Here is a 16,149-nt window from a genome sequence, read left to right on the forward strand (position 1 = left end):
TAATAATAATAATAATAATAATAATAATAATAATAATAATAATAATAATAATAATAATAATAATAATAATAATAATAATAATAATAATAATAATAATAATAATAATAATAATAATAATAATAATAATAATAATAATAATAATAATAATAATAATAATAATAATAATAATAATAATTACAATAATTCTTATAAATGTTTTTCCATCACAATATTTTTAATAATCAAACCACTTTGTTGATCCCCTTTGTATGGAGAATTTTGTAATGTTTTGGAATATTGAGCAAATTTGGCAGGATTTTTTAATATATGGTCATAACAATTAAATTACTTTTTTTTTTACTATTTCAATTATTATTATTATTTTTATTTTTATTAAAATATTTGAATATATAAAAAAAAAAAAAAAAAAAGGGGGAGGGGCAGTTTGTATGGGGAAATGCAAATGGTTTTTATTTTTTATATTTTTAAAAATTAATTTTTAAAAAAATTAAATACTAATTTTGAAATTAATTTTTGATCAGATGATTTTTGAAGTGTTTTTAAACCATTTTCAATTATTTCTTGATCAACATTTATAGATTTTAAATCTACAATTAATAAATGAATAAAATTGTAATCAAATTCTGGATGACCTTGAAATGATAAAATATTATATGTACCTGGTTTTAATTTTGATTCTCTTAACATTCCTTGAGCACTTGATAGTTCAGTTGCGCCAATTGATATCATATCATTTGGTATTATTGTTACATGATCTTGATGAATTTGGTATAAAGAAATTTCATCGTCATTTAAAATCATTTTATTATTATTATTATTATTATTATTACTATTATTATTATTTATTAAATTTGAAAAAATATTTGAAACTTGTTTTTCCAATTTAATAGTATGTTGACCGATTTCCCAACCTTTTTGATTCTTTTCACATTTTCCTCCAAGTGCTTCAGCAATAATTTGATGACCAAAACAAATACCAAAAATTTTAATATTATTATTTGCCAATTCTGATATTCTTTGTTTTAATAATAAAATCCATTCATCTTGATCATAAGCATTTGCAATACTACCTGTAATAATATAACCATCCCATGAAAATGGATCACTTGGCCATTCTTTATCAAATGAACTGAATCTTTGTGTTATTATTTCATATTCATTTTCATTTTCACCATATCCTCTAATAAAATTATCATATAATTTAAAAAAATCCTCTTTATTTAAATATTCTAATGATTCGTCAGTAACAACTAAAAAAAATTCAAAATATAAAAAAAAAAAAAAAAATTAATAAAGATATAAAAATATAAATATAAAAAAAAAAAAAGTTTTAAAATCTACCAATTGCAATTTTCAATGTAGGTCTTAACATTTTTGTTTAGGAAAAAAAAAAATAAGTAATAATAAAAAAAAAAGAAAAAATTGGCATACCAATTTCTCGCATAAAATTTAACTTGTGCTTTTTTGAAATTGTTGTGTTGATCAGAAAAAAAAACAAAAAAAAAAACCAAAAGATTTTTCAAATTTTTTTTATTGTTTGACCCAAATAATCTTTTTCAAAAAAAAAAAAAAAAAAAAAAGATTCGACAACCATTTTTGTTAATTAATGTCTTCTTCTTCGCCAATGTTCCATTCTTTTTTTTTCTTTTTATTTGTTTGGATTTGTTTTTTTTTTTTTTTTTTTTTTTTATCTTCCATAATCCCTATTAAATTTATTTCTGTGATTGATTGTTAAAACTATTTATAGATATTAACATTATAGAGGTGGTTTGTTTATTAAAAAAATTCAATTAAAAGTAATCAGTGGTAATTTAAAACTACAAATTTATTTGATTATTAATTAATACAAAATTATTATCACTATTTCTATACATTTATTTATTTTATATTATTATTATCATTATTATTATTATTATTATTATTATTATTATTATTATTATTATTATTATTATTATTATTATTATTATTATTATTATTATTATTATTATTATTATTATTATTATTATTATTATTATTATTATTATTATTATTATTATTATTTTCATTTTGATAATTAAAAATTAAAGTACTTCCTTCAAATATTTTAAAAGTTTTTATATGTGGATTTGAATTACAAATTGAATTAATTGAATCTATATATGAATCAGTTGATTTAAGTTTTGGTAATACAGATTCAAAATGGAGAATTGATTTTTTTGAACCAATAATTTTATTGAACAAATCTGGTGATAAAAAATAAGAAGTTGATAAACGTTCTAAATTGGTAATACATGATAATATTTCAACTACTTCATTTATAAATGATGGTGGAAATGGTTGATTTTTTAGTGTTAAAACTGAAAAATGATCATGAATAAATTCTAAAGTTGTTAATTTTTCTTTTTTTTTTAATAATTCTTTAATTTGATTCCAATTTGATTTAAATTCATCATTATTTATAGGTTTATCATAATTTGAACATAAACTATTACAAGAACATTTCGAGTCAATTGAATATTCCACTTTTTCTTTTTCACTTGATAAATAATAAAATAATTTTAAAAAACAAAAATTCAATGAAAATTGTCTTAATTTTGGTGTATTAATTGGTGATAATAATGTAAATATATCTTTAAAACTTGTATCTGAACGAAGTATTGAAATAAATTTAATATCTTTTAAATAATTTATACCTTTATTATTATTATTATTATTATTATTATTATTATTATTATTATTATTATTATTATTATTATTATTATTATTATTATTATTATTATTATTATTATTATTATTATTATTATTATTAATATTCTCTTTACTAATATCACCACTTAGTATTGATATTAATGGAAATGATTCAATTAAACCAACAATATAAATATGTACCATTGATTTGCAATACATTTGAAATGCTTTTAACAATATTTCCTTATCTCTACAATAATATAAATTTAAACCAAATACTTTTTTAATATATTTACCATACTCTTCTAAAACATTTAACGTTATTTTATTATTAATTAATAATTCCAAAACATTTAAATTTTTAAAAATTTCTAATTTTGAAAATTCATTATTATTATTATTATTATTATTATTATTATTATTATTATTATTATTATTATTATTATTATTATTATTATTATTATTATTATTATTATTATTATTATTATTATTATTATTATTATTATCAATAGTAATGGTATTTTTAATTTTTAATAAAATTAAAATTGTATCAATTGTATAATTTCCATATAATTCAATATTTCTAATTAATAGTTTCTTTAATGAATGTTTTGTTGATAATGTTTCAATATTTTTTAAAATTAATTTGTTATCAATTGGTGATTTTGTATCAACACCAATTTTATTATAAAAACAATTATCTTCATGGGAATAATGTAATTTTAACCATTTTATATTTTCTTTTTTAATTATTGAATATTTCTCATTATTATTATTATCACTACTGATATCATCTCCATCACCATTACCATCATAATCATAATCATAATCATTTAATTTAAAGTTGAAATCAACTGAAACTCTAATATTATCTGATAAAGTTTTAAACCAATCTTTATTAACAAGAGCTAATGATAATATTAATTCTTTATTTAACTTTTCATTCTTTCTATATAATAATGGGTCTCCCAAAATTTCAAGTATTTTATAATTATAATTAATATGATTACATAATAATTTTATAATTTGTTTTTGAATATATAGAGGTATATTATTAATCATTTCTTTTTTTTAATAATTTAAAAAAAAAAAAAAAATTAAAAAAAAAATTTTAAAAAAAATTTAAAATTATTAATTAAAATAATTTTTTACTTTCTATTTTTTTTTTTTTTTATTTTAATTCACTTTCTATTTTTATTTAATTTTTTCTGATTTTTCAGTTTATTTTAATTTTTTTATTTTATTATTTTTTATTTATTATTTTATATTTAAATATATGATACTAATTTTATGTATAAAAAAAAAAAAAATAAAAAATAAAAACAACAAATGCTGGATGGTTTTTTTTTTTTTTTTTTTTTTTTTTGTCTATGGCAAAGAGTGGGAAATTTCAATAAAAAAAAAAAAAAAAAGTTAAAAAAATTGAAAATAAAAAAGTTTAAAAACAACTAAATTAATTTTTAAAGTGTTTCCTTTACATATTAATTAATCTTAATAGATGTTTATAAATTTTCACATATCTTTTGTTTAGCAAAACACCTATTATTATTTTTTTTTTTTTTAAAAATTTTTTTTTTTTATTTTTTTTTGTTTCTTTTTTTATTTCTTTTTTTATTTCTTTTTTTATTTCTTTTTTTTTTTAAAATAAAGCTTGTCTGTTTTGTTGGTTCCTTTTTTTTTTTTCTTGAGTTCCAATACTTGTTTTTTTTATTTATTTTATTTTATATTATTTTATTTTTATTTATTTATTCTTGTTTTGGGGTATTTTCTTTAAAATCTTTTGCAAGAGCTTCGTTGACAACTAATTTTCTACCATTGATTTCATTATCAGAATTTATGGCATTTTGAACAGATTCTTTTGATTCAAATTGGACAAAACCAAAACCTTTGGAACGTTTAGTAACTCTATCTAATACAACATAACAATCTTTGATATTACCAAATTGTGAGAAATGATTTTTGAGTGCTTCTTTGCAAACGGACCATGGTAAACGGGTGACAAAAATTTTATTTAAAGACATTATTTATTTGTTTGTTTGGGATGTTGAAAAAAAAAATTTTAAAAAAATTTTAAAAAAAAAAAAACATATTCCAAAAAACTAAAAAAAATCGAAAAAAAAAAAAAATGAAAATAAAAAAATAAAAATAAAAAAAAATTAAAAAAAAACGAAAGAGTAATAAAACGAATTTTAACGTTAATATTATTTATTTTATTTTTATTAAATGATAATGATATTTATTTTATTTTATTTTATTTTTTCTTATTTAAATAACAAACTAACGTGTATGTAATTTTTTTTTTTTTTTTTTTTTTTTTTTTTAGATTATTATTTTTTTTTTAGATTTTTATTTTTTTATTTTTATTGATTTATTATTTTTTGCTGATTATTTTTCTCTAGATTATCAATACCTTGTTATTAATATTTTTTTTTATTTTTTAATTATTTTTTTTTTTTTTGAATTAATTTCCATAAAAAAGAGTCGTTTTAATCTAATTTTATAAAATTAGCCTCCGACCAATATATTTTACATATTTTATTTTACATATTTGTTTTTTTTTTTTTTTTTTTTTTTTTTTATTTCAAAAAATAAATAAATGACTATTATTAAAATCTTATTTAAATATAGTAAAAAATTGTCTTTTTAAAATTTAATATTATTTTTTCTTTGAAAATTTATTTATTTTTGAAGTGCCAGTTTAAAAAAAAAAAATTGTTTGCTGGGAAAAAAAAAAAAAAAAAGTCTGGGTTTTGAAAGTAATTTTTTTACTATTTTATCCAAAAAAAGCTAATTTTTTATTAGTGTTTTGGTGAACTTATGATTATTGATTAAAAATAGGGTATAATAATTTGAAAAAAAAAAAAAAATAAAAAAAAAAAAATAAAAAAAAAAAAAAAAAAAAAAAAAAAAAAAAGCGACCCTTTGCTTGGTTTTAATAATAAAACTCAAATTACAAATAAAATAATACTAAACAAAAAAAAAAAAAAAATTAAAACTTTATTTATTATTTATAAACTTTTATGTATTTGTTACCGAAAAAAAAAAATTTTAAAAAAAAAAAAAAAAAAAAAAAAATTTGATTAATTTACAAAAATGATTTTGATTTTTAACGAAAAACCAATGGTTTTTGTAAATTAATCCCGAAAATTTAATATGCGCGGGCCAGGCGCACATATTAAATTTTATTTTTTTTTTTTTTATATTTTTATTTTATTTTATTTTTTTAATTTTTTTAATTTTTTTTTTTTTTTTCAAAAATTGCTTGTGAACACACAAATTTTTTTTTTTTTTTTTTTTATTATTTTTTTCATTTTTCTTTACACAATAAAAAGTATAATTATTTATTTATTATTACTAAAATTAATTTTTTGTTTTATTAATTTTTTTTTTTTTTTTTTTTTTACTCTTTCTCTCTTCAGATTTTTCAAATAAATAAATAAAATGGTTGTCCCAATTGGTATTAATGGTTTTGGTCGTATCGGTATGTAAAAAAAAAAAAAAAAAAATAAAAAAAAAAAAAAAAAAATAGTTTATTAATTTTATTTTTTTATTTTTTTTTTTATAAATTAAAGGTCGTCTTGTATTAAGAGCTTCATTAGAAAACCCAGAATGTAGAGTTTTAGCCATCAATGAACCATTCATGGATGTCAAATATATGGTATATATGTTCAAATATGATTCAACCCACGGTCGTTTCAAAGGTACCGTCGAAGATATTAATGGTGAATTTGTTGTAAATGGTAACAAAATCCACGTTTTCGCTGAGTATGTATTTTTAATTTTTTAATAATATAAAAAATAAAAATGATAATATTAACATATATATATTTTTTTTTATATATTTTTTTAGAAAAGACCCAGCCAATATTAAATGGTCTTCTGTTGGTGCTGAATACATTGTAGAATCAACTGGTCTCTTTTTATCAACTGAAAAGGCTGGTGTTCACTTAAAAGGTGGTGCCAAAAAAGTTGTTATCTCTGCTCCATCAACTGATGCCCCAATGTACGTTATGGGTGTCAATGAAGAAACCTATGAATCATCACACGACGTCATTTCAAATGCATCATGTACCACCAATTGTTTAGCTCCATTAGCTAAAATTATCCACGAAAACTTTGGTATTGTTGAAGGTTTAATGACCACCGTTCACGCCATCACTGCCACCCAAAAGACTGTTGATGGTCCATCTGGTAAAGATTGGAGAGCTGGTAGATCTGCCCTTTCAAACATTATCCCAGCCTCAACTGGTGCCGCCAAAGCTGTCGGTAAAGTTTTACCAGCACTCAATGGTAAATTAACCGGTATGTCATTCCGTGTTCCAAATTGTGATGTTTCAGTCGTCGATTTAACCGTCCGTCTTGAAAAGAAAGCCACCTATGAAGAAATCAAAAAGGTCATGAAAGCTGCCTCTGAATCTGACAAATACAAGAGATACATTGGTTACACTGAAGATGAAGTTGTCTCAACTGACTTTATTGGTGATACTCACTCTTCAATTTTCGATGCTCATGCTGGTATCGCCTTAAATGATAACTTTGTTAAATTAGTCTCATGGTATGATAATGAAATGGGTTATTCAACTCGTGTTATTGATTTACTTGTTTATATCTCAAAAAAGAATTAAATAAAAAAAATAAATAATAATAAAAACAAATAAATTTGTTTTTTGTATAAAAAAAAAAAAAAAAAAATTTGGATTAAAACGTTATTTTTTGATGTGTCATCACTTTTTTTTTTTTAATTTAAATTTTTTGGTGTGCCATCACTTTTTTTTTTTTTTTTTTAGGTTTTGATCAAAATTTTTTTTTTTTTTTTATTATTATTATTAAAAATAACTTTTGTGACCACAAAAAAAAAAAAAAAAAATAAAAAAAAATAAAATGAAATTAATTAATATCTGTATTTTTATTTTTGCAATTATTTGTATTGAATCAACATTTGGTTTTTATACTGATAATTCAAATGTTATTAATTTAACCAAAAAGAATTTCCAACAACAAGTTTTAAATTCACAACAAAATTGGATGGTTGAATTTTATGCTCCATGGTGTAAGTTTTTAATTTCTTTTTTTTTAAAAAAATTTCTTTTTTTATTAATACATTTTTTATTTTTTATAATAATTAATAAATAGGTGGACATTGTAAATCATTAAAACCAGAATATGAAAAAGTATCAAATAATTTAAAAGGATTAGTAAAGATTGGAGCAATTAATTGTGATGAAGAGAAAGAACTTTGTGGTCAATATCAAATTCAAGGTTTTCCAACATTGAAATTCTTTTCAACAAATCCAAAGACTGGTAAAAAAGGTCAACCAGAGGATTATCAAGGTGCACGTTCAGCATCAGAGATTGCTAAATTCTCATTAGCAAAATTACCATCAAATCATATTCAAAAAGTTTCACAAGATAATATCAATAAATTCCTTACTGGTACCAGCGATGCTAAAGCATTGCTATTCACTGATAAACCAAAAACCACTGATCTCTATAAAGCATTATCAGTTGATTTCTTTAAAACCTTAACATTGGGTGAAGCTAGAAATTTAAATAAAGAAACTTTAGAGAAATTCAATATTGATAAATTTCCAACACTTTTAGTCTTTACAAATGATGATGGTGAAACTTTTACAAAATTCGATGGTAAATTAACTCATTCAACAATTTATAAATTTTTAGAACCATTCTCAAAAAAATCAAATAATGATAACAATAATAACAATAATAATAATAATAATGAAGAATCAACAAAAACAACAACAACTGAAAAAGATCCAGCATCTGAAAAATTTATTGAAATTAAAGATGAAAAATCATTTGAAAAATCATGTTCAACTGGATTATGCATTGTTGCATTATTTGATCAATCATCAATTGATGATAAAGAATTAAATGAAAAATATTTAGAACTTTTAAATACAGTTTCACAAAATTTCATTGGTAGAATGAAATTCGTTTGGGTTGATGTCTCTGTTCATGATAAAATCGTTCCACAATTCGATTTATCTGGAACTCCAAATATTTTCGTTATCAATAATAGTAAAAAGAGATACACTCCATTCATGGGTTCCTTCTCTGATGAATCTTTAAACTCATTCTTTAAATCTGTTTTATCAGGTCTTAAAAAAGCAATTCCATTCACTGATTCTCCAAAATTTAATTCACAACAAAAAAAACAAAAAGATGAACTTTAAAAAAATATAAAATAATAAAATAAATAAATAAATAAATAAATAAATAAATAAATAAATAAATAAATAACACACACCCCCGTGTTTTTCACATGTAAAAAAAAAAAAAAAAAAAAAAAATTTAAAAAAAATTCTATATATTATTTTTATTTTTCTTCTAATTCTACTAAAACACCATTCATTGATTTTGGATGTAAGAAAACAACTGGTTTACCATGAGCACCAATCTTTGGTGTTGGATCAATAATTCTAACATTTTCTGCTAATAAAGTTTTGACTGCATGATGAATATCATCAACTTCTAAACAAATATGATGAATACCACCTGATGGATTCTTTTTTAAAAAATTTTCAATTGGTGATTTATCTCCAAATGGATGGAGTAATTCAATTTTTGTATTTTCTAATCCAACAAATACTGTTGTTACACCATGTTCAACTTGATTCTTTTTTTAAAGAAAAAAAATAAAATAAAATAATAAAAAAAATAAAAAATGAAAAATTAATATTTAGATTTGATTATTAAATATATTTTATAATTATAAAATTAAAATACTTTACCACTGGTTCACTAACATCAGCACCAAAAACATTTTTGTATAAATCCATTGACTCTTGTAAATTTGGTGTGGCAATTGCAACATGATTTAATTTACCAATTCCAATTTTACCAATAATATTACCAATTTTGCTACCACTTCCGGTATTGGTACTAAATGATCTACTATTTGTTAAGGTTGTTTTAATTAATTGTTTGAACATTGTTTTGGTTGTATTTTTGAAATTTAAAAAATAAAAAAAAAATTAAAAAATTAAAAAATGAAATTTTTATTTTTTTTTTTTTATTTTTTTTTTTTAACAATCAAAAAATGAAATTTTATGTTTTTCATTTTTTTTACAACTATAATATATATAATTTTTTTTTTTTTTTTTTTTTTTTTTTTCACCAAATGTTTTTACAAAATCTAATATAATTCCCTAATTAAAAAAAATAAAAATAGGAGTAAAATATTACTCCTATTTTTACGGTTATTTCTATTGGTTTGAAAATGAGAATATTATTTTAAATTGTGGATATACCAAAAATAAAATAATTAATAAATTTTAATTTCCCAAATAGAAAAAAAAAAAAATATCTTATATAAAAAAAAAAAAAAACGAAAAAACAGAAAAAAAAAGTTTTACAAATTATCACTGGGGAAAAATTCTGTGGTGGTGTATTTGTTTAAACAAATTTAAATATTTAATCTGTTTGATCTTTAAATTTCCTTTTTTGTAAGTTTTTTTTTATTACTTTTTATTTTTTATTTTTTTTTTTTTTTTATTTTATTTTTATTTTTTTTTTTTTTTTTTTATTTTTTGCCATAGTGAGGCCAAGTAAAAAGTTAAAATATGGAAAAAATGGTAAATTAAAAAAATTTTATAGCATGCGTTATTATTGCGTGCAAAATGAAATCCCATGTTTTTTTTTTTTAATTTTTTTTTTTTTTTTTAATTTTTTTTTTTTTAATTTTTTTTTTTCTATTTTTTTCATTTTTTTTTTTTTTTTTTTTTTCTTTTTCATTTTGATTAATTTATTTATTTATTCAAATATATATTATATTAAATAAAATGTTTGCCAGATTAGCCAGAGCTAACTACTTAAAGGTAATTATTCTTTAAGTTTTAATACTAAAAAAAAAAAAAAAAACTACAATTCAAATAAAAAATAAAATACCAAATAAATTTAATTAATAAAATACAATGAATAAATACAATAAAAAAACCGATTTATATAATTTGAAAATAAATTTTGCTAATTAATTTTTTTTTAAATTTTTTTTTTCTTTTCTTTTACATTTATATTTTATAATTAAACATTAGAATTCAGGTAGATACTTCTCTACTGAGCCAGTATGTATTTGCAATTATAATTGAACATCAAAAAAAAAAAAAAAAAAAAAAATTTTTAAAAAAAAAAAAAAAAAAACGACAAGTCAAATGTCAAATGATTGGGGGGTCTTCAATATTAATATCAATATATTTTTATTATTATTTTTATTTTTATAAATTTTAGACCTTAAAAGAAAGATTAGTTCAAATCATCCCAGGTAAAATTGAACAAGTTAAACAATTAAAAACTGAACATGGTGACAAAATCATTGGTACCTGTACTGTTGCACAAGTAATTATCAATTTATTGTTTAAAAATCATATTATCAATCAATCAATCAATCATTTCAATATATTCTCAAAAAAAAAAAAAAAAAAAAAAAAAAAAAAAAAAAGATTTACTAATTTAAAATTTTAAATATATATAAATTATTATTATTTTAGGCTTATGGTGGTATGAGATCAGTTAAATCATTAGTTACTGAAACATCATCATTAGATCCAGAAGAAGGCATTAGATTCCGTGGTTTAACAATCCCAGAATGTCAAGAGAAATTACCAAAAGCTCCAGGTGGTGCTGAACCATTACCAGAAGGTATTTTATGGTTACTTTTAACTGGTGAAGTTCCAACTGAATCACAAGTTAAAACCTTATCAAAAGATTTAGCTAAACGTGCTGGTTTACCAAAACACGTCACCTCAATGATTAAAGCATTCCCAGAGCAAATGCATCCAATGTCACAATTGGCCGCTGCTATTTTAGCACTCCAAGGTGAAAGCAAATTCGTCAAAGCCTACAATGATGGTGTCAAAAAAGATAAATATTGGGAATCAACTTTAGAAGATTCTTTAGATGTCATTGCCAAATTACCAGAAGTTGCAGCTCTCATCTATCAAAACACATATAAAAAGAGTGATATCACTCACAAAATCGATGAAAACCTCGATTGGTCTGCCAATTTCAATCGTATGTTGGGTTACACCTCAAAAGATTTCGATGAACTCATGAGACTTTACCTCACCATTCATACTGATCATGAAGGTGGTAACGTTAGTGCTCATACAACTCATTTAGTAGGTTCCGCCTTATCTGACAGTTATTTATCATTAAGTGTATGTATTATTATATTATTTTTAAAAAAAAAACCAATTTAAACACACTAAATATAATTTGTACTAATTCAAAAAATTTTCTATTTTTTTTTTTTTCCAATTTAAAAATTTAATAGGCTGGTATGTGTGGTCTTGCTGGTCCATTACATGGTTTAGCCAATCAAGAAGTACTTTCATGGACAATGAAATTACAAGAAAAATTAGGAAACAAAGAAGTCTCAAATGAAGTTTTATCAGAAGCCATCTGGGAAGGTTTAAACGCTGGTCGTGTTGTACCAGGATTTGGTCATGCCGTCTTAAGAAAGACTGATCCACGTTACACTTGTCAACGTGAGTTTGCTCTTAAACATTTACCACAAGATCCATTATTCAAATTAGTCAGCCAAATCTACGAAGTTGTTCCAGATATTTTAACTAAACACGGTAAAACCAAGAACCCATATCCAAATGTTGATGCTCACTCTGGTTGTTTATTACAATACTATGGCTTAAAAGAAGTATGTTTTCTTTTTTTTTTTATTTTATTTTTATTATTTCCCCATCTTTAATAGTGACTAACCATATATATTTTTTTTTTTTTTTTTTTTTTTTTTTTTTTTTTTTTTTTTTTTAGCATAACTTCTACACTGTTTTATTCGGTGTTTCAAGAGCCATTGGTGTTTTATCATCATTAGTTTGGGATCGTATCTTAGGTCACCCAATCGAAAGACCAAAATCAGTCACCACTGAATGGATTTCATCTTACGTAAACTCTGACCAATCAAAAAAATAAATTTAAGTAATAAAATCTAAAAAAAAAAAAAAATAGATATCGACAAGTAAAAAATATTTTTTGGTTCTACATTCAAATTTTTAATTGGTTTTTTAAAAATTCCTTTGTGATTAATTTTATTTAAAACATTTTTTTTTTTTTTTTATTTATGTAAATTATTTTTTTTATATTTAAATAATTTATGGTTGATAATTGGAAAAGTAACAATAGAATTTGACCCAAATCTTTGGAAATGTATTTCAAATATTGGAATTACTGATAAATGGAAAAAATAAAACCTTGGGACTCTAATAATAAATAATCATTATGAATGATATTAACAAATTTAAATTGGATTATCTAAACAATTATTTCCATATTTTTTTTTGTTTTAATCCAATTTTAACTAAAACTTAAATAATATAAAAAAAAAATAATTTCTTTCTTGCTATTTTTTCTCTTTTTTTATTTATTTGTATGTTTTTTTTTTACTTTTATTTATATGTTTTTTTTTTTTTTTATTTTTTTATTTTTTTTTATTTTTTTTATTTTTTTATTCAATTATTTATTAAAGTTAAAGGAAAGTAAGGCCATAAGACATTTTTGGAATTCATAATCTGTTTTTGAGAAACTATTACTATAATCACTTTGTTCAATGTATTTTTGGAGTGATCTATTTTAAAAAAAAAATTTATGTTAGAAGTTTATAAAATGAGGCAAAAAAAAAAAAAAAAAAAAAAAAAAAAAAAAAAAAAAAAAAAAAACATACTTTTCCATTTGCTCTCTAATTGAAAGTAAAAGATGGCAAGATAAAGTTGGAATGTAAAATTTAATTTGAGTTCCATTTATGGAGACAGTTGAATTTTCAGTTGAAGTTTGATTGAAAATTGGAGTTGAGCCAAAGAGTAACAAAGAGATTTCAGGAATTCTTGTGATCGTTTTAATAAAGGTTAACTTTGTTTTGAACTTCTCTTCAAAGATAACCCAATTTTCCTTTGGATTAAGTTCTTGGAATAAATTGTAAACGATTGAAGAAGGATGTAAAAAGGTATTTTCAGAGAGGGTTTTAAATTCTCTTTTCTTTCTTTGTCTAGCAATATTTGGGAAAAGACCAGAACAAATGATTGCTCTGATAATATCTAAATTATTACTATTTTCATTAAAGAAGCTATTATTAACGAAACCATCACGAAGTTGAGCATTGATAATACCTAAATCATTAATGGTTGATAGTAATTGTTTCTTTACTTTCAAGATTTGTTGTAACAATGGAATTGATAAGAAATCTTGACAATATTGATCCTCTGTGCCATCCATTCTTGATTGTAACCAACCATTAAATATATTTAAAAATGATAAATGATCACTTTGTAATTCTGGATATAAATTCTTTGGTTGTTGTGGTTGTTGTTGATAATAATTATTATAATAGCTATTGTTGTTATTATTATTATTATTGTTATTATTATCATTACCTTGATTATATAAAGTTGTTATAGGATTCTTTTGATTAGAGAAAGAAGCAATTGTTAAGATTGGATCTAAACATCTAAAGTAACTACCAAGAATAATCATTTTACCAATTCTTGGATCAACAGGAATAAATGATAATTGTAAACCTAATGGAGTTAATTCTTGATTAGCATTTAATGCACCCAAATCGATGAGAAGATTGATTGCATTATCGATAGATTTAGTTTCGGGTGGTTCTAATGCTTCAGAGAGGAAACCAATTACATCACCCAAAACCAAAACTTTAACTTGAAGACAAAGTTCATGCAATGGCATACGACGCATTTCAGACAATTGAAATTCTTCCAAAGTATTGTAACGATCTCTTGAAACCATATGATAGCAAACACCATCTTTTCTAACACGACCAGCTCTACCACGTCTTTGTTTCAAAGATGATTTACAAGCCCAAACGGTTTGGAAGAGGGTTAAATCTCTTTGAGTTTCATGATATTTTAATTTAACCTTTGCAGAGTCAATAACGTAGACGACATCGTTGATTGTAATTGAAGTCTCAGCAATATTGGTGGAGAGTACGATCTTTCTAATTTTTGGTGGTGGCTTTTCAAATACTTTTGCTTGTAATTGCATTGAAACACTTGAATGTAATGGTAGAATTAAGAATTCATTTTCATTTCTAAGCATTGGATGTCTTCTCATCAATTCTCTAGTTTGCGAGATATCTTCCCAACCTGGTAAAAATATAAGGATTGAATCTTCCGAAGTTGATGATACTTTGGTTACAATGTGTACAATCAATTGTAAAATCATTTCATGGTCGACATCATCCGATTGTTCATCACGATAACTTATGGTTGGATCATTCAATTGTTTTGAAATATCTTCCAAGAAATATTCTTGTGCAATATGATGATATGATGTTAATTTAATAACTGGACATGTTCCAAAATAAGCTGATACTAAACTATTATCCATTGTTGCACTCATTAAAATTACTCTTAAATTATTATTATCTGCTAATAATTTCTTTAAAATAATTAATAAGAAATCACTATATTTATATAAAAGATAATGTTAATAAAATGTTTTAATTTTAAAAATATATATTTTTTTAAAATAAATATATATATATATTTTTACATACGTATGAATATCTCTTTCATGAACTTCATCAATGAATAAATGACTAACATTATGTAATTTCATATCAGAATACATTCTTTTTAAGAGAATACCAGGAGTACAAACCAATAATTTTGAAGTACCTAATGGTTGAACATTATCAAATCTAATTTGATAACCAACTGTATCACCAACTTTTTCCAATCTTTCATATGCCATTCTTTCTGCTGCACCCAATACAGAGATACGTCTTGGTTGAGTCATAACGATATTACAATAAGGTGCATGACCTGAATCGATCATATCTTCAATTACAAATTGTGGAATTTGAGTGGTTTTACCACAACCAGTATCACCCATAATAATGATGATTTGATTATTCTTTATAGATTCAATCAAATGTGAACGTTGTTTGAAAATTGGTAACTCTGTTCTCTTTTGATAGATTCTCTTATATTCAGCTGTTTGTCTCTTATTATGTTCGTAAGCTCTTCTTTCAATACCAATATCTGATAACTCTTCAAATGATTTTACATCCAATAATGTTTGTTGTGGTGTATATGTATTGATCTTTTTATTTAATTGTAAAATCTTTCTTGGATAAAATTCATTATTTTGATATGTAACACTTTCTAATGTTTCTCTTGATTGTTGATAAATTTCTGGTGGTATATCATAATTAATTTTAAACTTTTTTTTTTAAAAAAAAAAAAAAAAAAAAAAAAAAAAAAAAAAAAAAAAAAAAATTAATACAAATGTATTTAAATATTTGTAAAATATAGATTGAAAAAAAAAAATATAAAAACTTACAAATTCATCAGATAAAGTTGAGGATTTTGGTGCTTTATATTCTGGTTGAATTAATTCATTCTCTAATAAATATTCACAAGCATCAACAGCAGCTAAATTTTCAGATAATTTTTTATTATCAGATTCAGTTATTGTAATCTTTTGAACTAC

The 16,149-nt window shown here is 21.5% G+C and overlaps 8 protein-coding genes across 8 annotated transcripts in view; 3 read left to right on the plus strand and 5 right to left on the minus strand.

The window, feature by feature from the left end:
- Positions 1-471: 471 nt before the first annotated feature.
- DDB_G0275307 (hypothetical protein) lies at positions 472-1,372 on the minus strand (the record flags this gene model as incomplete). Its single annotated transcript, XM_638762.1, has 2 exons — positions 472-1,250; positions 1,342-1,372. The coding sequence occupies 2 exons, from the start codon at positions 1,370-1,372 to the stop codon at positions 472-474; spliced, it is 810 nt and encodes a 269-aa protein (XP_643854.1).
- Positions 1,373-1,878: 506 nt separating this feature from the next.
- Positions 1,879-3,729, minus strand: DDB_G0275309 (hypothetical protein; the record flags this gene model as incomplete). Its single annotated transcript, XM_638763.1, has 1 exon — positions 1,879-3,729. The coding sequence occupies one exon, from the start codon at positions 3,727-3,729 to the stop codon at positions 1,879-1,881; it is 1,851 nt and encodes a 616-aa protein (XP_643855.1).
- A 683-nt stretch (positions 3,730-4,412) lies between these two features.
- DDB_G0275027 (hypothetical protein) lies at positions 4,413-4,688 on the minus strand (the record flags this gene model as incomplete). Its single annotated transcript, XM_638764.1, has 1 exon — positions 4,413-4,688. The coding sequence occupies one exon, from the start codon at positions 4,686-4,688 to the stop codon at positions 4,413-4,415; it is 276 nt and encodes a 91-aa protein (XP_643856.1).
- A 1,420-nt stretch (positions 4,689-6,108) lies between these two features.
- gpdA (glyceraldehyde-3-phosphate dehydrogenase) lies at positions 6,109-7,292 on the plus strand (the record flags this gene model as incomplete). Its single annotated transcript, XM_638765.1, has 3 exons — positions 6,109-6,148; positions 6,240-6,432; positions 6,518-7,292. 3 exons carry the CDS (start codon positions 6,109-6,111, stop codon positions 7,290-7,292), a joined length of 1,008 nt encoding a protein of 335 aa, XP_643857.1.
- A 256-nt stretch (positions 7,293-7,548) lies between these two features.
- On the plus strand, positions 7,549-8,861 carry DDB_G0275025 (hypothetical protein; the record flags this gene model as incomplete). The annotated part of the gene is made up of 2 exons (XM_638766.1): positions 7,549-7,717; positions 7,801-8,861. 2 exons carry the CDS (start codon positions 7,549-7,551, stop codon positions 8,859-8,861), a joined length of 1,230 nt encoding a protein of 409 aa, XP_643858.1.
- Positions 8,862-9,004: 143 nt separating this feature from the next.
- On the minus strand, positions 9,005-9,620 carry DDB_G0275181 (methylmalonyl-CoA epimerase; the record flags this gene model as incomplete). The annotated part of the gene is made up of 2 exons (XM_638767.1): positions 9,005-9,304; positions 9,420-9,620. The coding sequence occupies 2 exons, from the start codon at positions 9,618-9,620 to the stop codon at positions 9,005-9,007; spliced, it is 501 nt and encodes a 166-aa protein (XP_643859.1).
- Positions 9,621-10,469: 849 nt separating this feature from the next.
- Positions 10,470-12,615, plus strand: DDB_G0275311 (citrate synthase, mitochondrial; the record flags this gene model as incomplete). Its single annotated transcript, XM_638768.1, has 6 exons — positions 10,470-10,505; positions 10,722-10,751; positions 10,915-11,022; positions 11,175-11,843; positions 11,960-12,340; positions 12,457-12,615. 6 exons carry the CDS (start codon positions 10,470-10,472, stop codon positions 12,613-12,615), a joined length of 1,383 nt encoding a protein of 460 aa, XP_643860.1.
- A 540-nt stretch (positions 12,616-13,155) lies between these two features.
- dhx9 (DEAD/DEAH box helicase) overlaps positions 13,156-16,149 on the minus strand; it is a gene marked incomplete at both ends in the record, with an annotated part of 4,964 nt that continues 1,970 nt past the window's right edge. The window contains 4 exons of the mRNA XM_638769.1: positions 13,156-13,267; positions 13,364-15,118; positions 15,212-15,879; positions 16,000-16,149. The exon at positions 16,000-16,149 is cut by the window's right edge and continues 185 nt beyond it. Of these exons, the coding sequence (XP_643861.1) occupies positions 13,156-13,267; positions 13,364-15,118; positions 15,212-15,879; positions 16,000-16,149 (2,685 nt within the window). The remainder of the gene's footprint in view (positions 13,268-13,363; positions 15,119-15,211; positions 15,880-15,999) is intronic.

Source organism: Dictyostelium discoideum, assembly GCF_000004695.1.
Source record: "Dictyostelium discoideum AX4 chromosome 2 chromosome, whole genome shotgun sequence".
Lineage (NCBI taxonomy): Eukaryota > Evosea > Eumycetozoa > Dictyosteliales > Dictyosteliaceae > Dictyostelium > Dictyostelium discoideum.